Source organism: Plecotus auritus (assembly GCF_963455305.1).
Source record: "Plecotus auritus genome assembly, chromosome: 7".
Lineage (NCBI taxonomy): Eukaryota > Metazoa > Chordata > Mammalia > Chiroptera > Vespertilionidae > Plecotus > Plecotus auritus.
The window spans coordinates 70,215,165-70,237,026 of record NC_137774.1 but is presented as its reverse complement, the minus strand read 5'-3'; the positions used below and the strand labels follow the sequence as shown (position 1 = coordinate 70,237,026).

Below are 21,862 nucleotides of genomic sequence, written 5' to 3'. Positions count from 1 at the left end.
GACACTCAACCACTGAGCCACACCAGCCGGACGACCACTGATCTTTACTCCATTGTTTTGTCGCTGGTAGTTTTGCCTTTTCCAGAATGTCATAGATTTGGAATCATCCAGGTGTGGCCTTTTCAGCGGCTTCTTTCACTTAGTAATATGAACTCAAGGTTCCTTCATGTCTTTTCATTGCTTGATAGCTCATTTCTTTTTATCACTGAATAATATTCCCTTGTGGGGACTGTGGTTTATTTACCACTCACCTACTGAAGGCCGTCGGTGAGCCTCTGTGTCTCACGGTTATTGTCATGCAGTTGATTTATGTGTGTTTCCTGACACTTAGCACAGGCCCTCGTATCTGTTCCAGGCACTCAGTCAGTTCTTGTGAATAAATGTCTTACAGTTTTTATTTTCTTAAAGTCAGCTTTCTTGTTGCCCAAACCCCTCTTGTTCTCTCTCTGCCCTGTGGTGTGGCTAGCGTCCCTTGTCATGTAAGAAGAATGTGAAGCTGAATATGGCCGGGGCGGATGGTATGGTCCTGTAATGTGCCCTGTGCATGGCGTTGCTGCTCTCACCAGCACCGTGGGCAGGACTCTCCCCTCCCCCCCTCCCTCTCTCCCTCCTGCTGGTTCCTCAGCTACCAACGTTTAGCCCACTGAGCAGATGTATTTAAAAACAACAGCATATTAATAAGAAAATTGGTAGTTACAAAATAATCACGTGGATATAAAGTACAGCATAGGGAATATAGTCAATATTATAACAACTATGTCTGCTGTCAGGTGCGTGCTAGACTTATCGGGGGATCACACGTAAATTGTATAAATGCCTAACCACTGTGCTGTACACTAGTATGAAATAATATTGAATGTCAGCTGTAATTGAGATAAAACCCAGCATATGTAATAAGGTGTCAATTATTAACCAGCCCAAGAGAGGATAGGAGTTTTAGGAATCCTCTCATTGGTTACTGCCTTTTTTAAAAATATTTTTTTATTGATTTTAGAGAAGAAGGGAGAGGGAGAGAGAGATGGAAACATCAGTGATGAGAGAGAATCATTGATCAGCTGCCTCCTGCATGCCCCCCATTGGGGACCGAGCCCGCAACCCGGGCATGTGCCCGTGACCAGAATCGAACCCTTCAGTCCGCAGGCCGAGGCTCTATCCACTGAGCCACACCAGCTAGGGCTGGTTACTGCTTTTAAATGGCCCTGGTGGCTTTTTGTGTGTTTTTGCTTTGGAGATAAAATCCAGATACATGGAGTTAATCATTTAAAAAATAGACTTTAGTTTTTAGAGGAGTTTCAGGTTTGACATGAGTGGAAAGTACAGAGAGCCCCCATATGCCGTGTGCCCCCACCTGCCCACATCCCCACCATAGAGGGACACTTGGTACAGTCTTGAACCTGTGTCAACACATGATCACCAAAGCCCATTGTTTATGCCAGGGTTAAAGTGAACCATTTTAAAGTGTGAATTTCAGTGGTTGTTTAGTATATTCAAATGTGCAACCACCACCTTTCTCTGGTTCCACACCCTCTCTGGTTTCCCCACAGCAGCCCCATAGCCATCATCAGTCACTCCCCACACACTCCTCCCCCAGCCCTGGCAACCACTGGTCTACTTCCTGTCTGTGGAGTTGCCTGTTCTCCACATTTCCTGTAAGTGGAATCACACATGCGTGGTCCTTTGTGTCTAGCCTCTTGCACTGAGCGTCGTGTTTTTGAGCTTCAGCCACACTGTAGCTTGTGTCAGGGCTTCATTCCTGTTTATGGTCAGATACTGTGCCTCTGTGTGGATGGAGCACACTGTGTTTATTCGTTCCTCTGTGGACGGACACTTGGGTGTTTATCCTTTTGGCTATATGACTAGTACTGCTACGAGCACGTGTATTGTGAGCATGCGTGTATTCGTTTACATGTGGACTCCTGTTTTTCAGACACCAACTTCGTGCTGGGCAGCTACAAGACCGAGCAGTGCCCGAAGCCTCCACGCCTCTGTCGCCAGGGCTATGCGTGTCCCCACTACCATAACAGCAGGGACAGGCGGCGGAACCCCAGGAGGTTCCAGTACAGGTGAGCCCCGTGACCTAGGCCCCTGGGCCTTTGCCTCCATCCTCCTTCAGGCCCTGAGCTTCGTGTCCAGCTTTTCCTTTGAGCAAAGAGCCACTCTACTTACCTGGTGCCACCTCCCTGGCCTGAGGGATCTGCTGTGGAGTGTTGGTCACGTCATCGTTCTTTCTCTGAGTCATTTCACAGTCAAGGAACAGAGAGCCTAACTTAGTAGTCTCTAAGCTTTAGTGACCAAATACTAGCTTGAGAAGGTAAAGTGAGTTTAATGCATATGAAAGGGTTAGAAAATAAAAATTTTAAAAATCAAGAAAACAAAACATCTTATTTACCACTGGTGGTATTTTTTTTTTTTCTATGAAACCAAACAAGTTACAATAATGCTGCCAAGTACATGACAAAGGGAGGATTTTGGTTCGACTTTTCACATCCAATTTTGAAACAACCTCAAGAAAAGATGGGCTCGCCACCTCCTGGCTTCAGGAGGTCCTGCCGCTTCTCCGAGATGCTGTTCACGCCAGCGTGGGGAGCCCCGACATAGACTCCCTTTAATTTCTGTGGAAATTAAACCCGGGACTTCTGAGCGCTTTCTGGGTTCAGATGGCACTCGCCCTGCTCTTGCCTGTCCTCAGAGGAAAAGAGACGGTCCCTCCAGGGGCTGTGCCTGTGGGTACACCATCCTGAGAGGCAGCCCTGCGGCAGGCGGATAGATCAGCACCCACGGCACGCAGAAAGCTGGTCTCCTCTAGCACCTCCTGTGATGCCCCCTTGTCGCCCAGGTCCACTCCGTGCCCCAGCGTGAAGCACGGCGATGAGTGGGGTGAGCCCTCGAGGTGTGACAGTGGGGACAGCTGTCAGTACTGCCATTCACGCACGGAGCAGCAGTTCCACCCTGAGGTACGCGTGGGAGGCGGGGTTTCAGCTCTCTGGTCAGCATAAGTCATAGCCTGGAGAGGGTGGGTCTGGTGGCTCCTTGCTATGTTTGGGGGGTCCCTGTAGAGAGACTCACAGGACTCAGCAAAGGTCCGCAGTTAGGGTTCGTTACACTGTAAGGGTACAGAGTGAAGTCAGCAAAGGGCAGGGTCCCCAGGGGGCAGGGCCTGGGGAGGCCGGGCGTGAGCTTCCAGCTGCCCTCTCCCAGTGAGTGATGGACAGCACTCCCTTCTCCCAGTGCCTTTGGTGACAGCACAATGTTGCCAACAGCACCTGATCCTTGGTGTCTCGGGTTTTTGTTGGGGGTCGACTGTGGAGACGTAGCTGACCGGGGTCGAGTTGAGGCCGTGGGGTCCAGGGCCCCCACCCTAGGTCACATGGTTATTATCCAGTGTGGGCAAGGCCAGGTAAATAGACACTTACCAGGCAAGACATTCTGGGGGCACCGAGGTCACCTCCCAGGAGTTGGTCAAGGTCAGTCCTTCCTTTGGATCGTGCAGGGTGTGACCAGAGCCTGCTCAGCCAGAGCTCACTTGGATTTGTGTTGAAAACATCTAAGATGCCAAGCCCCCTTTAGAGCCTGAGTTAGCAGGGGAGCATGGCGACCAAGGAGGGTGGGGGCCAGGGCTGGGCTGCGGGAGGGGGTCCACCCACAGGGGTGGTAGTGTGTGTGCTGATCCCTGTGAAATGGGGTGGGCTCCTTTGCTGAACTCCACGGGCCGAGAGGGGAGGCAGGGCCAGCGGGTGGCAGTGGAGGGCTGCTGGGGGCCTGCACAGCTTGGTCAGGAATGAGTTGCCCTCCTCAGGCACGTGGCTGCCCCGGGCTCTGGGAGGAAGGCACTGTGTGGGGCCGAGCACGCACATTGGGCTGTGTGGTGAACGTGGATAAATTCTAGCCTTCACCTCCAGGCCTTCTCTCTCAAGCCTAGACCTGCATTTCAGGCCCACAACAGCTGGTCTCAAGTTTTTATTTTTTCCTCTTTAGTCACATGATCATTTATTCATTGGAGTTTTAAAACACAGAAAAAATGTTGTACTTGTTCACACCACAAGTGTTTGAATAAAATGTCTCACTTTGCCTCTGGCTCTGCACCCTGAGGTCACGACTGTCCCATTCATTTTTGTGGCTCAGCACTGTGGTTCTTGCCTACTTCCCAAACTCATGCTCTTCTTTTTTTGTTTGTTTTATTAATCCTCACCCAAGGACATTTTTCAATTGATTTAAATAGAGAGAAGGGAGGGAGGGAGAGAGAGAAAAACATCGATGTGAGAAAGACACATTGATTAGTTGCCTCCCACACTTGCCCAAGGCCAGGGACCAAACCTGCAATCCAGGTACATGTCCTGGACCGGGAATCAAACCCATAACCCTTTGGTGCACGGACTGATGCTCCAACCACAGAGCTACACTGGCCAGTGCTCATGCTCTTCTTTTTTTGTTTTGTTTGTTTTTTTAAAAATATATTTTACTGATTTTTTACAGAGAGGAAGGGAGAGGGATAGAGAGTTAGAAACATCGATGAGAGAGAAATATCGATCAGCTGCCTCCTGCACACCCCCTACTGGGGATGTGCCCGCAACCAAGGTACATGCCCTTGACCAGAATCGAACCTGGGACCCTTCAGTCCGCAGGCCGACGGTCAATCCACTGAGCCAAACCGCTCAGGGCTCATGCTTTTCTTTTTATATGGCTCATGTAGGTGCAGAATTGGGACTTAAAACCAGTGGACACCAGTGAATTTTTTCTTAACTGTGTTTACTCTTAATGTTGTGACTTAATAGACAAGAAAAAAGGTGAACCAGTGATACCCTTTTTGATGGACAGCACTCACCCTTGGGGCATTTGCACCTGGTTTTATTTCAGGCCTGCCTGTGGTGTTTGCAGCCACACCGCTCCGGGGTGTTTGCCATCTGTTTTTACACACGCGCCTTGGTGTGTACATTACATTTGTTGACGCTTAAGCAAGACAAAACTCAGAATATTTAGCATGACCTTTTCTCAGGGATCATTGCTCACCAGCAAGCTTAGCGCTGTGTGCACTAGAGGCTGCCCTGGGCGTGAAAGCAGGCACCAGAGTGAGGGAGCACGTGACTGTGCCAAGTGAGGCGCCCTGGGCTGCAGGAAGGGGTGGGTACCTCATCCAGAGGGTTGTGATTGCATTTGTTTCCTGAAAGTGCTGTGCTTTAAAATGCACAGACAATGACATGTAGCTTCCTGATATTTTTAGTGGATTTGAGACCCTTTGAAATTGTTTTTGTTAGTGTGGTTGCCTAGCAGACAGTTGAGTCAAGGGGACTGAGCAGATGGGGAAGGAAGGAGGGGTGGTGAGGTGTCGGTGTGGGGTCTGGGCAGGAGTGCAGAGATCCTGCCGTGGCAACGCCCACGAGGCGCATCTGCAGCCCTGAGGCTGATCTGCTCCTCCTGGGTCCCATGTGCTGCAGGGCCAGACCCCGGTGTTGTTGACGGCACAAGAGTATCTTTGACCCAAGTGGGGGGGATTGAGTCTGGTCATGGAGTGGACACGTGTTCATTTAATAGGCATTTCTTGAAATGCACCTGCTGTGTACCAGGCACTAAATCAGGTGCATCTTTCAGAAAACGCCAAGTGGAGAAGCTGACTGTGTGACTTTAAGGACAGGTGCTCCAGGCCCTCGTTCCCTGGACTGGCTGGCCCTGTGCAGAGGAAGGGATTTGGGACTACGGGCCTTCAGGGGAGGGGCCACGCCCACATCCCTCTCTAATGACAACTGGACTCCCGTTGGTTGTGATTGGAAGCTTGTTCTCCATGTTGTGGGCATCCTCTCTGGGCTCCCACGGAAACCCATTTCCAATCGAGTCTCTCCACTTTATTTTATCTTTGTTCCTAGATCTACAAATCTACAAAGTGCAACGACATGCGCCAAACCGGCTACTGCCCTCGGGGTCCTTTCTGTGCCTTTGCACATGTGGAAAGTAAGTACATGATGCACAATGGGCTGTGGCTTAGCCACTGTTGTAAACCCCTCAGGGGAGACAGCTCCTGGGCTCACTAGACTCTGTTCATCCTGAGCAGGCTCCCAGGATGGGGGAGCAGGTGGGAGCACCCGACATGCCTTTAGGGCTCCTGGGGTGGGAGCTGTTGCAGGCTGGGCCTTGTGGGGCCCAGAGGGGCCCTGCCTCCAGGGCTCCTGAGTACAGTGGCTGCCACTGGCACTTTTTTTTGTGTGGGTTGGGGGGTAGTTTTGATGGCCAGATGGGCCCATAGAATGTTCCCAAAGGCAGAAACAAGTGTCTGCGACGGGGGTGTGCACGCAGACCTGCCCTCCCCCTTGGTGCTCCTCGGCTTCCTCCTAAAAGCTTGCGAGTGGGGATCCAGGTGTGTGTGTATGGTGGCCAACTCCAGTTTTACTTTCTGTTTTTTCTTTGAATGGGGAGGGTGGCTGTTCTTACTGAAATTTTACTTTGTTTTCTGATACTCAAATCATTCGCGTCTCACACCAAAGACTGGAGGGTCCTGTCGCCCTGACAGCCAGCTCACATGGTGTTTCAGACGCCCTCTCATGAGGCCAGTGCAGGCTCTTCCCTAATTGTAGGGGATCCGTTAGCCAACGGCCCTGCGAAGCCAGCAGCCACTCAAAGCCTGCTTTCCCTTTTTCTCCAGAGAACTTGGGAATGGCCAATGACTGGGGCTGCCGAGACCTCACGCCCACCAGCAGCTCCACGGCCAGCAGCGGCCCACCTGGAAACGTGAGTGGATGGCGTCCTGAGGAGGCTGCCTGGTGGGCGGCTGACTCAAATTGTAAGGGGCAGATGGTTGTGCTTCCTGAGTAACGCGGTTGAAGACAATCTGCTTTGTGATTGGCGGCTCCTAGAAGACTCCAGAGGATTCATGGCTGAGCTCTGGCGTGGGCCTTGCCGTTTGCCAGGCATTCACCTATTGTCCGCACATGAATTCACGGTCTTGGGCTGACCGTAAAGAAAGGGCCCACATCCAGCAGGTCCTCTCAGGGCTGTCTGCCCCCTGGGAGGGGAGGTGCCAGCTGAGGGCAGGCGTGGGCAAGTCCCTGACAGGGAGCACCCCCAAGTCTCAGTCAGGGTGTTCCTAGAGGTTTGCAGGGGCAGTGAGAGATGGGGTGTCACTTCTAGGAGCTGATGGCCCTGATGGGTTAGGACCTTCATGTTGAGGACAGAGTACGATGGTGACGACAGGGTTCAGACCTGTGTCCCGCCCTCACTGACAAGGTCATGGCTCCTTATGTATGCCCTCACGTGGGGTGTTTTGAGAGGGCAGAGAGGACCCTCTTCCTCAGGCGAGCTCGGTGATGTGGGTGCATGAGCGTTTTCATTTGTCCTGTTGGAGTCACCAAGAAAGTGGCATCTGGCTGCGGACGAGGCTGAATTCCTTCAGTTTGGCAGCAAGCTGGGCTGCTCTTGCAGGCGAGCCTATCCTCCCTGGGTCAGGCCTCACACTTAGGGTCCAGGTTCTCGGAGCCCCTCCAGCACTTAGGAAGGGCTGCACCTGGATTTGCCACCCCACAGGTCATCCGTTCCATTGGGGAGAGACTCACATAAGCAAATTTAATCATTTCAAAGTGAACAGTGTCATCTTTTTTTATATATATACTAGAGGCCTGGTGCACGAAATTCGTGCACAGGGGTGTGTGTCCCTCAGCCCAGCCTGCACCCTCTCTAATTTGGGACTCCTCGAGGGATGTCCGACTGCCCTCTCATAATCTAGGACTGCTGGCTCCCAACTGCTCACCTGCCTGCCTTCCTGATTGCCCCTAACCGCTTCTGCCTGCCAGCCTGATCAACCCCTAACCACTCCCCTGCCAGCCTGATTGATGCCTAACTGCTCCCCTGCCAGCCTGATTGCCCCTAACTGCCCTCCCCTGCAGGCCTGTTCCCCCCCAACTGCCCTCCCCTGCAGGCCTGGTCACCCCCAACCGCCCTTCCCTGCAGGCCTGGTCACCCCCAACTGCCCTCCCCTGCAGGCCTGGTACCCCCCAACTGCCCTCCCTTGCAGGCCTGGTCCCTTCCAACTGCCCTCCCCTGCTGACCTGATCACCCCCAACTGCCCTGCCTTGCAGGCCTGGTCCCTCCCCTGCTGGCCATCTTGTGGTGGCCATCTTGTGTCCACATGGGGGCAGCCATCTTTGACCACATGGGGGCAGCCATCTTATGTGTTGGAATGACAGTCAATTTGCATATTACTCTTTTATCAGATAGGATAGAGGCCTGGTGCACGGGTGGAGGCCAGCTGGTTTGCCCTGAAGGGTGTCCTGGATCAGGGTGGGGGTTCCCCTGGGCGAGGGGCCTGTGGTGGTTTGCAGGCTGGCCACACCCCCCGGCGACCCAAGCAGAGGCCCTGGTATCTGGGATTTATTTATCTTCTATAATTGAAACTTTGTAGCCTTGAGCACAGGCCAGGGCAAGCCAGGAAGTTTGGCTTCCTCCAATGCCGGGAAAACTCAAGCCTCCTGCTCGCTCTGTGGCCGCAGCCATTTTTGTTGGGATTTATTTATCTTATATAATTGAAACTTTGTGGCCTTGAGCGCAGGCCAGGGCAGGCCAGGAAGTTTGGCTTTCTCCATCGTTGGGGAAACCCAAGCCTCCTGCTTGCTCCGTGGCCGCAGCCATTTTTGTTGGGATTTATTTATATAATTGAAACTTTATAGCCTTGAGTGCAGGCCAGGGCACGTGGAAAGTTTGGCTTCTTCCATTGCCGGGGAAACCAAGCCTCCTACTCGCTCTGTGGCTGCAGCCAACTTGGTTGGGTTAATTTGCATACTCACTCCTGATTGGCTGGTGGGCGTGGCTTATGGGTGTATCGGATGTGCGGTCAATTTGCATATTGCTCTTTTATTAGTTAGGACTAGAGGCCCGGTGCATGAAAATTAATGCACTGGAGGTGGGGGTCCCTCAGCCTGGCCTGCCCCCTCTCACAGTCCGGGAGCTCTCAGGGGTGGAAGGTGACCTGGTGATCAGGGGAAGCGACGCCCCATCACACCTCTGCTGCTGCCACTGCCAACAGTGCAAGCCTCAGCTGGCCCTAGTTACCTGAGCCTCGGGCGCCCCTGGGTGGTTGGGCAGCCGCCGTCCGAGGCTTGCCTGCACCTCAGGCCGGCCCTGGGCGGCTAGGGGACTTAGGGGACTGGGCACCACCATCTTGTAGCTGTGGGCGCTGCCTTCTTTGAGAGCGTGGCAGTCAATTAGCATATTCCCTCCTTATTGGCTGTGGGCACTTCCATCTTTGAGGGCGGGGCAGTCAATTAGCATATTCCCTCCTTATTGGCTGTGGGCACCGCCATCTTCAAGGGCGGGGCAATCAGTTAGCACATTTTCTCCTTATTGGCTGTGGGTGCTGCCATCTTTGAGGGCGGGGCAGTCAATTAGCATATCCCCTCCTTATTGACTGTGGCGCCACCATCTTCGAGGGTGGGGCAGTCAATTAGCATAGTCCCTCCTTATCGGCTGTGGCGCCTCCATCTTTGTGACATTGAGAGTCAATTAGCATATTCTCTCTTTATTGGATAGGATTTTTATTGATTTCAGAGAAGGAGAGAGAGGAAGAGATAGAAACATCAATGATGAGAGCGAATCATTGATCGGCTGCCTCCTGTACGCCCCCTATTGGGGATTGAACCCGCAACCCTGGCATTTGCCCTGACCAGGAATCCAATCATGACCTCCTGGTGCTTAGGTTGACGCTCAACCACTGAGCCACAGCAGCCAGGCAACAGTGGCATCTTGTGCATTCACAGCATGCAGCCACAACCTCTCTAGCTGGATTCAGCCCTGGTTGTCTTTCCATGAGACAATTCACATGGACCCAAGGGCTGGGAGTGAAAAATGAGGAAGAAGCTAAAATCCTCTAAGAAGTGTTCATTAAAATGATTTGAGCCCAGCCAGTATGGCTAAGTGGTTGAGTGTTGGCCCATGCACCAAGAGGTTACTGGTTCAATTCCCAGTCAGGGCACATGCCCGGGTTGCAGGCTTGATACCTGGCCTCCTCGCCCTAGCTGGTTTGGCTCAGTGGACAGAGCATTGGCCTGTGGACTGAAGGGTCCCAGGTTCAATTCCAATCAAGGGCATGTATCTTGGTTGCAGGTTCCAGGCCCTGCTGTGCATGAGGCAACCAAACGCTGTCTCTCTCTGATATTGACGTTTCTCTCGTCTCTCCCCTCCCTTCCACTCTCTCTAAAACTCAATGGAAAAATATACTCGGGTGAGGATTAACATAAAAAGAAAAGAAAGAGGTGGTGTTCTAGAAGGGGAGGGGCGGGGCCACCTGCATGGGGTTGGGGGGAGGAAGGGTGGCAGGGGGAGGAGGAATTGCCCTAAGTCCGTGGTTGGAAAACTGCAGCTCGTGAGCCACAAGCGACTCTTTGGCCCCTTGAGTGTGGCTCTTCCACAAAATACCATGGCCTGGGCGAGTCTATTTTGAAGCAGTGGCGTTAGAAGAAGTTTAAGTTTAAAAAATTTGGCTCTCAAAAGAAATTTCAATCGTTGTACTGTTGATATTTGGCACTGTTGACTAATGAGTTTGCCGACCACTGCCATAAGTCATTCTTTGCCTCAGGTGTCAGTCTTTCCAAAACTCCCCAGCTCTTGAAGGGGACCCCTGTAGTGAAAGGCTTGTCTGCTGTTTGTCCCTGTTGTGGCTTCAGGGTACATGGAGCTGACATGCTACCTTCACACAGACTATCCTGGAGGTCAAAGATCAAAGTCCAGGTGTAAGAAATGGAATTCAGGAGAACCGATGCAGAGCTAGCAGATCTGAATGCTTTTTCTATGTTACTAGAGGCCCGGTGCATGAATTCGTGCATGGGTGGGGTCCCTCTGGGTGGCCTGCAGGGATCAGGCCGAAACCCACAGTCCAATGCTGCATGCAGCTCCTCCCTGCCACTCCCACTCATCCCAGCCCCACTGTGCCTGCTGTGGGCTCGTGCCCAATCAGTCCCGATCAGGACATTGCACTGCTGCAGCAGCACTTGCCAGCCATGAGCCCTGCATCTGGCGCCCTCCCAAGGGGAGTGTCCTGTGGGATCAGGCTGAAACCAGCTCTCCGATGTCCCCCGAGGGGTCCTGGATTGTGAGAGGGCACAGGCCAGGCTGAGGGACCCCACCGGTGCACGATTGGGCTGGGGAGGGACCGCAGGGGGGCTCCAGGGCATGTCCGGCCCATCTCGCTCAGTCCCGATCAGCTGGACCCAGTAGCAAGCTAACCTGCTGGTTGGAGCATCTGCCCCCTAGTGGTCAGTGCATGTCGACTGTCTGCCCCCTGGTGATCAGTGCATGTCATAGTGAGCGGTTGAGCAACCTTAGCATATCATTAGCATAATACGCTTTGATTGTTCAGTTGTTCTGCCATTTGGTCTATTTGCATATTACCCTTTTATTATATAGGACTAGAGGCCCGGTGCATGAAATTCATGTATGGGGGGAGGTGTCCCTCAGCCCAGCCTTCACCCTCTCCAATCTGGGACCCCTCGAGGGACATCCGACTGTCCATTTAGGCCCGATCCTACTGGGATCAGGCCTAAACGGGCAGTCAGACATCCCTCTCACAATCCAGGACTGCTGGCTCCCAACTGCTCGCCTGCCTGCCTTCCTGATTGCCCCTAACCGCTTCTGCCTGCCAGCCTGATCACCTCCTAACCACTCCCCTGCCAGCCTGATTGATGCCTAACTGCTCCCCTGCCAGCCTGTTTTCCTCTAACTGCCCTCCCCTGCACCCTGGTCACCCCTAACTGCTCTCCCCTGCAGACCTGGTCACCCCTAACTGCCCTCCCCTGCAGGCCTGGTCCCCCCCAACTGCTCTCCCCTGCAGGCCTGGGTCTCCCCCAACTGCCCTTTCCTGCAGGCCCGGTTGCCCCCAACTTCCCTCCCCTGCCAGCCGGGTTACCCCTAACTGCCCTCCCCTGCAGGCTTGATCGCCCCAACTGCCCTCCCTTGCAGGCCTGGTCCCTCCCAACTGCCCTCTCCTGGTGGCCATCTTGTGGTGGCCATCTTGTGTCCACATGGGGGCAGCCATCTTGTGTGTTGGAGTGATGGTCAATTTGCATATTACTCTTTTATTAGATAGGATGAGACTTTGGCACCTGTGAAAGCTTGGGTCTCTGTATATTTGTATTTTTAATCAACTATGTTTTCTTTTTTCTGTTGCAGGCAAAGTGGAGGGACTCACCTGCTGAAGGCAGCCAGAAAGCCAGTGAGCACGACAGTAAGCAGGTACATTCTCCTGGGGCGGGGCTTCCCCTCACCCTGTGGTCAGGGCCAGCAGGCCTGGGTTATGGCTTTCTAACTTGGTCATGCTCACTCCTGGCACAAAGTGGCCTGGTTAATGTTCACGTGTAATTTACGTATTTACTTACTGAGTTAGTTAGTTTATTGATGAGAAGGTGAGAGAGAAAGAGCAAGAGAGAGAGAGAGACATCAATTTGTTGTTCCACTTATTTATGCGTTCACTCATTTTTTTGTTTGTGCCCTGACTGGGGATCAAACCTGCAACCTGGTATCGGGATGATGCTCTAATCAGCTGAGCCTACCCAGCCAGGGCGTTTAACTGTGTTTTTCATTATCTTCTTAAAGTTGTCTGTTCCATGTGTCCTTTGTTTTAATGTTTAAAAAATTGTGTTGTGTAGACAGACCTTGGAAATAATTGTGGTTTGGCTTCCAGACCACTGCAATAAAGTGAGTATGTCAGTTAGGTGAGTTGTAATCTTTTTGCTGGTGGAGGACTTTGCCTTCAGTTTGTAAAAAAAAAAAAGGCAACATCTGCAGAGCGCAATAAAATAAGGTCTGCCTACACCTTGGAAATAATGAGACCCAAACCTTCTAAAGTATCCCCCACGGGGAAGTAAGACTAGCACGAGGTAGCTGGTCTGAATCAGTGTCCTGGGGCCGCTGTAACAAAGCACCACAGATGGAGCTTAAACAGAAGCTGATCCTCTGCAGTGTGGAGGCTGGAAGCCTGGGGTCAAGGACACTGCCTTCTCCCTGTCTCCTCTCAGCATCTTCCCTGTGCCTGTTGTCTGTCTTTAAATCTTTTTATAAAGACATTGGTGCCGAAACCGGTTTGGCTCAGTGGATAGAGCGTCGGCCTGCAGACTGAAGGGTCCCGGGTTCGATTCCGGTCAAGGGCATGTACCTTGGTTGCGGGCACATCCCCAGTGGGAGGTGTGCAGGAGGCAGCTGATCGATGTTTCTCTCTCATCGATGTTTCTAGCTCTCTATCCCTCTCCCTTCCTCTCTGTAAAATATCAATAAAATATATTTTTAAAAAAAGAAAAAAAAAAAAAAGACATTGGTCACAGTGATTAGGACCCACCCTAATTTTAACTCAATTCCCAGGGCGCTAAAGATCCCTTTTCCAAGTAACGACGTCACACTTGGGGGTTCTGGAATCAGGACTCCAACATAGGGGGGTCTGGGGACACAGTTCAGCCCAGACAGCATCCAAGATCATGGGCTTGGTCTCTAGGTCAGCGGTCGCCAGCCTTTCGGACCTCACGGACTACCGGTGGTCCACGGTTGGCGACTGCTGCTCTGGTCACAGCTTATTGTCACATCCTGAGATAATGGTCAGTATGTTCCTCGGGGTTTTGTTAACTGTTTTCCCCTCCTCAGTGAGGCTGAGGGGAAGCTTCCAGCGGAGCCCCCTGTCTTGAGGCTTCAGCAAAGTTGGGATCTTTCTCTCTGTTCTGCCCATCCCAGCCTTCAGGCTTGTTCAAACCTAGTCTGTTTTGGGAAACAATTTTTTTTCCAAAACTGGTGCCCTAAGGACTCAAAACACTTGTTTTTATCCGTCCTTGTAACGAGCAGAGCTGTAAACATTCGGAAGGCCTGGGCGAGGGGGCAGGCAGCAGGTGCTCACCTCCGGCAGGACTTCACCTGCTCGTCACTGTCTGATGATCTTTATTTATTTATTTTTTTAAATATATTTGTATTGGTTTCAGAGAGGAAGGGAGAGGGAGAGAGAGAGAAACATCAATTATGAGAGAGAATCATCGATCGGTTGCCTCCCACACACCCCTCACTGGGGATCAAGCCCACAGCCCGGGCATGTGCCATTGACTGGAATCGAACCCAGGACCCTTCAGTCCGCAGGCTGACGCTCTGTCCACTGAGCCAAACCGGCTAGGGCTGTCTGGTGATCTTTAAATTCCTACCTGACAACACCTCTTCTTACCTTCTCTCCTGGTCTTCTGGACGCCCCACCTGAGGGCAGGTTTTTCTCCCAAATGTCTGTTTGAGCAACTTATTTAATCACGTATGTTCTCTTCAGAGCTTCTGAAGCACGTGTTTGAACTCAGCAGGATAGTTGAAAGTAAAAATGCAACTTAGTTATTTTGTGATGGTTTTTTTCCTTGAGATGAAAATTGACAAGATGTTCATTACGAACCTGAAACATGAAATGTTAGGAATAAGATAGCCAGTGGGCACGTGGCCTGTCTCAGCTGCGGAAGAAGGGCCTGGAAAGGAGCTGGAGGGCAGACTCGCCAAGTCGCACAGCGAGAGACCCCCATGCCAGTCAGCGCCCAGAAGCCCCCGGAAAGGTGGGCGGTCGCAGTGTGTGAGCCGCCCTGGGGGTCGCGCTGCCCCCACCAGCTGGTGTGTCTCACATTGTGGCACCAGCCCCCCTCGGCGCTGTGAGTAAACTGGCCAAGTTCATCTACCAGCCAGCTCTTTCCTGTGCTCAGAGACCCCGTCCATTCCATCCAAAGCCTGGCTCCAGGGGCAGCGAGCGCCGGGGTGGGCAGGATTAGAGGGCCAGCTGCAAGGGTCCCTGGGCTAGGTTAGTGTTGCCAGCCTTTCCCCTCCCCGAGACCTACTCCCCACCCACCACTCCCTGCCCCCAGATTCCTGCTCAGTTAGAAAGGCTGGAGGGTACCCTGAGGCAGCACAGTGTTCTCTCAGACCGGCGGCTGCCCTGGGGACCCCTTCCCTGCACATGGGCGTAGGTCTACTACATCCCTGGGACCCCTCCCATCTCCTCTGTGTCAGCTGCAGGCCCATGGGTCTCCACTGTCCCTGTGTTACCAGCCCTGACTGTGGCTCTTGTTTCTGGGGCCTCGGCCATTGGGAGCCCCAGGTGCCTCTCTGTCAAGAGTTTTTGTTGATGAACTGAGATGGTTCAATTCCTTCTTAGTCTGGCCCCTCCCCAATTCCCATCTTTCTTCCTGGGTGGTCTCTTCCTCAGAAGCCTGCTTACCAGGCCACACGTGATGGAGCACATGAAGCAGAAAAGTTGAGGCACCATCGTGGCCCAGGAGATGATCCATGTGGGCTGCAGAGGCTGGGGACGCTGTCCCCGGTGTGCCCAGAGCCCAGGACTCACTCTTGCCCCACCCGAGTGGCTCAGTGTAAGGCAGCCAGGCATGTCACCTTGCCAGCCCCAGAGCACACACCCTGTGCAAGCCCCGTGGTTGGACAGAGTCATCATCCTGAGCACCTCGGGGCACTTGTTTCCTTGCTAACATGCACGCTCTTCTAAAAAATGTATCTCTATTGTTGAAAGACTTGCAGATGTCACCCTCTTTACCCCCATTGACCCCTCCACCCGCTCCCGTCCCCTCCCAGGCCTTTCCCGCACTATTGTCTGTCCATGGGTTTTGCATACATACATATAAGTTCATTGGTTAATTCTTCCTGACCCCCTTCTCGCTGAAATACGTCAGCCTATTGTAACATGCACGCTTTTAAGGTTATCACTTTGATGAGACGCCAAGTCACTCCAAGGTCCACTTGGCCAAGTGTCTCATGTTGGTGGAAGTTGCTCTCCTCCAGCCTGCCACTTAAAACAGGCAGATGGACAAGCTTCATGACACTGGGGTTGGTGATGATTTCTTGGATATGACACCAAAAGCACAGGCAGCAAAAGAGAAAATAGATGTCACACATCATCAAAATTAAAAACTTGTGTGTCCCCTGGCCGGTGTGGCTCAGTTGGTTGTGTCATCCCGTGCACCAAAAGGTCATCGGTTTAATTCCCAGTCAGAGCACATACCCGGATTGCAGGGTTGGTCCCCAGAAGGGGGCATGTAGGAGGTAGCCAATCGATTTTTCTCTCTCACATGGATGTTTCTCTCTCCCTTCCTCTCTCTCTCAAATCAGTAAAAATATACTGGAAAACAAAAAAACGTGTGTGTCAAAGAACACTGTCAACAGAGTGAAAAGGCAGCCCACGGAATGAGAGAAAACATTTGCAAACCTTGTGTCTGATAAGGGGTTAACATCCACAATTTAAAAAGAACTCCTACAACTCAACATCAACAAAAAATCCAATTGAAAAAATGGGTTGAGGACTTGAATAGACATTTCTCCAAAGCAGATCTTCAGAAAGCTCATAAGCACATTAAAAGATGCTCAACACCACTGGTCACTGGGGAAATACAATTCACATCTGTTACCAAACTCAAAGGGGTTCACCACTTGGGGTACTCTATTTAAAAGCAAGAGGTGAGCCCTGGACAGTGTGACTCAGTCGGTTGGGCATCCTCCCATGCACCAAAGGGTTGCCCAGGTTGTGGGCTCGATCCCCCATGAGGGATGTGCAGGAGGCAGCTAATTGATGTTTTGCTCTTACATCAATGTTTCTCTCCCTCTCTCTTCTTCTCTCTCTAAAAATCAATTAAAAATCTTCAAAAAGTAAAATAAAAAGAGGTCCTGACTGGTGTGGCCCAATTGGTTGGGCGTTGACCCGGGTACCAAAGAGTTGCTGGTTTGATTCCTGGTCAAGGCATATGTCTGGGATTTCGGGCTGATCCCTGGTAGGGGGCGTATAGGAGGCAACTGATCAATGTTATGCTCTCACATTGGTGTTTCTCTCTCTCTCCCCCTCCCTTCCTCTCTAAAAATCAATAAAAATAAAAAGACAGAGGTGAGCCCTGGCAGGGTGGTTCAGTTGGTTGGAGTGTCATCCCATACACCAAACGTTGCGGGTTCGATCTCTGGTTGGGGCACGTACGGGAGGCAACAGATTGGTGTTTGTCATATCAATGTTGTTCTCTCTCTTCCCCCTTTTTCTCTAAAAATCAATATCCTCAGGTGAGAATTAAACAACAGAAAACAAGAAGTGTTGTCACAAGGTAGTTTTATTTACTTGCAGCAGAGCTCTGCCTCCTGGAAGGGAGGCTTGGCCATTGCTTATCTACATGATTTGGTCAGTTACATGTTGATTGCTTCTTTGCAGTTGGCTACTGTCATCTCTTGAGTTCCCCCTTCATCTTATCCTATTTACTGCTGCATCTGCAAATTACTGTGCTATATTTTAACATTCAGCAAGAAATAACATTTAGAACTGTCCATTGAGATCCTTGTCCTATCTAACACATTCACAAAATTTGATAGGACTTCCACACTCATTAAGATGGCTGCTGTAAGAAAAAAACAAAAAGAAAAAAAAAAAACAGAAAATAAGAGGTGTTGGTGAAAATGTGGAGAAATTGCAACTTTTATGCATTAGAAAACAGTATGGTAGTACCTTGAAAAATTGAAAATAGAACTACCATATGATGGAGCGATTTCACCTCTGGATATACTGTATACCCAAAAGAATTGAAAGTAGTGTCTCAAAGAGATGTTTGTTCATCCATGTTCATAGCAGCATTATTCAGAATTGCCAAAGGATGGAAGCAACCAAAGTGCCCATCGACAGATGGATGGATAAGCATACTGTGCTGTATACATTCCGTGGAATATTACTCAGCCTTAAAAAGGCTACAACTCGGGTGAAACTTGAAGACTATTAGCTTGGCTGCCATAACAAAACACCATAGACTGGCTGGCTAAAATAACAGAAATTCATTTTCTCACAGTTCCAAAGGCTGGAAGTCCAAGATCAAAGGGTAGGCAGGTTTGATTTCTCCAAGGCCTCTCTCTTGGGTTATAGACTGCCCGAGTCTTGTGTGTGCTTACATTCTATGTCTCTGTGTGTGCACATCCCTGGTATCCCTTTCTCTTTTTATAAGGATAGGAGTCCTACCAGTCCTATCGGATCAGGACCCCATTCTTATTACCTCATTTAACCTTAATCACCTCCTTCACAGCCTTGTCTCCAAACACAGTCATCTGGGGTTAGGGCTTCAACACTGGTGTCTTGGAGGGACATAGACATTCAGTCCATAAAAAAGATGACTTTGCTAAGTGAAGTGAGCTAGACACGAAGGACCACATATTGTATGATTTCATGCATAAGAGGTCCCTAGAAGAGTCAGATTCATACAGATAGAAAGTGGCATGGTAGTGTTAGGGGCTAGAGGAGGGTAGGGAAGGGAGTAAGTATTTGATAGGGACAGAGTTTCAGTTTGAGAAGATGGAAAAGTTATGGAGATGGGTGGTGGAGATGTTGCTCGACAGTGTGAATGTCCTTAGTGCCACTGAATTGTGCACATAAAAATGGTTAAAGTGGTAAATTTTATGTTATGTGTATTTTACCATAAGAAAGAAGAAAATAAACCGGGCAGACAAAGCTATCGTGGGCGTTCCCCTTCTCACATGTGTGTCAGACTCCCTTGGTGATGGGGCCCCATGCTTGGCCCATCCTGGTACATTTGTAACTACCATGGCCTCAGTGAAAGGGCCCAACAGGATGTTGTCATCAAATTTCAGGACCAGTTGTCCCTGATGTCTTTTATGGGGCATGTCCTCTTGCAGTGTGACTTGCCTTGTGTGGGTAAGTGAAGTCACAGTGTGTGCCTCAGGCTGGTGGCTCCGGGTCAGGCTGTGTGTGGGTTTTAATTTGGGGCATCTGCAGTGTAACCCATCTCCGTGAGTTACAGGGAGGCCTGTGGTCACACCTCCACAGCTGGAGGGACAGGAACACTTGGCTTGTGGGTGACCTCAGGGAACATTCGGGACACAGCTCTCCAGACTTCTGCAGTTTGAGTTTTTATTTTTAAACTAGAGGCCCAATACATGAAATCTATGCACTGGTGGGGAAGTGTGCCCTCAGCCCAGCCTGCACCCTCTCACAGTCCGGGAGCCCTGGGGAGATGTCCAACTGCCATGGAGGTGGCGGGAGAGGCTCCCGCCAGTGCCACTGCACTTGCCAGCCGTGAGCCCGGCTTCTGGCTGAGTGGTGCTCCCCCTGTGGGAGCACACTGACCACCAGGGGCAGCTCCTGAATTGAGCGTCTGCCCCCTTGTGGTCAGTGCATGTCATAGCGATCGGTCGTTCTGCCGTTTGGTCAATTTGCACATTAGCCTTTTATTATATAGGAGGATTGTCACTTGAAACATACAGTGGTGATCAGTTCCAGGGTCTCTGCACCCATGGACTGTGGCCTGCCAAGGGGCGTTCTCCTGAGCAAAGCCAATGGAGGGGGTTGGGAGCCCATGAACACAGGCCTCGGGCCAAGTAATATTCACTTTGAAAAACTGTCCTCTGCAGATTTCGTTCTGACAAAATGCATAGTAACACTCCTTATTATGGAAAACTTCCCTTAGGCTGACAAACTGGTAACCCCACCTTGTCATTGGCCTTGTTGTAGCTGCCCCACCCCCAGGTTAACTTCTGTATTATTTTGAGGCAGAACCCAGACATCACATCATTTTGCCTCCATATAGCTCTGACTCTCGATGTCCTAGTAACTTAGGAGTCTGCCTTTAAACTCAGTGCGGTCCAGCCAGTGTGGTTCAATGGGTGAGTGTCGACCTATGAACCAGGAGGTCATAGGCACATGCCCTTCAGGGCACATGCCCGGGTTGCAGGCTCGATCCCCAGTAGGAGCATGCAGGAGGCAGCTGATCAATGATTCTCTCACATCATTGATGTTTCTTTCTCCTTCTCTCTTTCTCTCTGAAATCAGTAAAACTATATTTAAAAATAAATAAAGTCAATAAAAAGAAAGAACAATATAAATGAACAAACAGACAGACTCATAGATACAGAGAACAGACTGATGGTTGCCAGAGGGGAGGGGTTTCGGGGGTTGGGGACAAAGTTGAAGGGACAAAGCTGTATGGTGCCATTGGGGTACTGGAAATATCAGGGGGAACACTTTGTAAAGTATATGATTGTCTAACCTATATGTTATACACCTGAAAATAATACAAAATAATACTGAATGTATAGTAAACTATAACATAAAAATAAAAATAAAATTTTAAAAATAAAATTAATAAACGCAGTGTGGGCTGGCTCCCAGCCCTGTCCCAGGTCATTTTCACTGCAGGCTTTTCTTGTGGACAGTGCCCTGCACATTCGAGGCTCTTCATCCAAGACTGGGCCAGCTCTCTGTGTTTTCATCTGTTGTCCATCATATAAAGATAATGTGCATTTCCCCATTTTTTACTTTTCTTCGGTAATGAGGCTATGGGACCATTTCATTCATTTTCAGAAGAGGGCTGGTTCTCAACTGCTTTTGTCTGTGGGTGGTTTGTTTACTAGTGGTGAATGCCTACTTTTGAAAACAGGGCTTTCTGCAGAGTAGTTTATTAGATGAGACTTTCTAGATACATTTGTTCCTGTTCCTGGGTGATTGGCAGCTAATGAGTCTGCTTGCCTAGGTCATTGTAAATAACTAGACATTTAGGGGTGAAGTCCACTTCCATTGCTTTTTGCTCTGGGGTGGAAGTTAGCCGATGCTTCTGTCTGTCCGTGACTGCACTCAGGTCATGCTGCTTTTGTTGGTGCAGGTGGGTCTGCTCATCTTGTTTGTGTCTCTGCACAGAACCACCTGGCGGTGTTTACCGTGGTTCACCCGCTTGCTCCCAGCGTGAGCTCCAGTGTGGCGTCCAGCCTGGCGTCCAGTGCAGGTTCCAGCGGCTCCTCCCCCACTGCTCTGCCCATTCTCTCGGCCCGTGGCCACCCACTGGACCCCACTGGCAGTGCCCTCGAGGCCATCCCAGGTAAGCCCAAGACTCTCGTTTCCCTGACTTCTCTTAGCACTCACATTGTAGCATTTTGGGAATAAGGTGGGAAACCCACCTGTGATTTTGGTCATCTGTCACTTTGGCTGTATGGCATGTGGTCGTGGAAACACCTTTTTCACCAGCAGCCTGGGGCTGGGGCTGCAGATCTGATGAGCCCTCAGGTGGGACAGCTGCACAGGCCTCAGGGCAAGGCAGAGAATGGGAGGCTTTAGGGAAATTGAAGTGGGAGTTGGGGGGACGGCGAGAGCGTAAGGTAGGGGGCCATGACAAGGGTGGGAGGGAGTAGGGATGAGTCCAGAAGGCAGTGGGCATAGCTGCCGACTAGTCATTAAAATGACTATCGTGGTTCTCAGCTGCTAGGAGTCATTGAGGGTTTGTAGACTGATGAGCCATGTGATTGGAGCCAGGCTCGGGGGAACCTGTCTGACGGCCTGGACGGAGGCTTGGGGCTCAGGTGGGGACTGTGGTGAAAATGTAGGGAAGAGCAAGATGGACTTACAGCTAAGAGGGTGGTGGGGGCTGTGCCTGCCCCTTGGCCCCCGCAGGTCACATCGGAATGGTGGGGCACCTGGGACAGGTGGAGGGTGTTCTGCATTGCTCAGCTGACCCTTACACACGCCTCTGTCCTGGTACCGGGAGGTTCAGGGAAGGCCTTCTGTTTGTGGAAGTTCCAAATTCTCTGTGCCAGAGTTGGCTGGGAAGGTGTGGCTGTTGGTCAGGAGAGGGCTGCTGCTCCAATAAGAGTCCCAGCCTGGGCAGCACAAAATTTCATTGTTACGGATAAGCACAAACAACTCTTAAAGGAAAGCTTCTTTCCCCCAATATAAAGGTAGTAATAGTAAAATTTGGGCATAAGAGAAAATTAATTAGGAAAATGAAATTCCTGCCCCTAAATAGGTGAGGCTTTGCTCACCTGAGTGAAGAATAGAACTGGGTGCGTCTGTGCTTTGAAAGGGGCCTCGATGGACAGGTGCTGACTTAAGATTGGAGTTAGCATATTTCTAGTAATTTTT

General features: G+C 50.9%; 1 protein-coding gene across 4 annotated transcripts in view; it reads left to right on the top strand.

The window, feature by feature from the left end:
• Nucleotides 1-21,862, top strand: part of UNKL (unk like zinc finger) — a 53,159-nt gene that overhangs the window by 16,148 nt on the left and 15,149 nt on the right. For all 4 annotated transcript variants that reach the window (XM_080682589.1, XM_080682588.1, XM_080682591.1 and 1 more), the window contains exons 5-10: nucleotides 1,928-2,063; nucleotides 2,837-2,954; nucleotides 5,859-5,943; nucleotides 6,632-6,717; nucleotides 12,142-12,204; nucleotides 20,648-20,825. In XM_080682589.1, coding sequence (XP_080538715.1) covers nucleotides 1,928-2,063; nucleotides 2,837-2,954; nucleotides 5,859-5,943; nucleotides 6,632-6,717; nucleotides 12,142-12,204; nucleotides 20,648-20,825 — 666 coding nt within the window. The remainder of the gene's footprint in view (nucleotides 1-1,927; nucleotides 2,064-2,836; nucleotides 2,955-5,858; nucleotides 5,944-6,631; nucleotides 6,718-12,141; nucleotides 12,205-20,647; nucleotides 20,826-21,862) is intronic.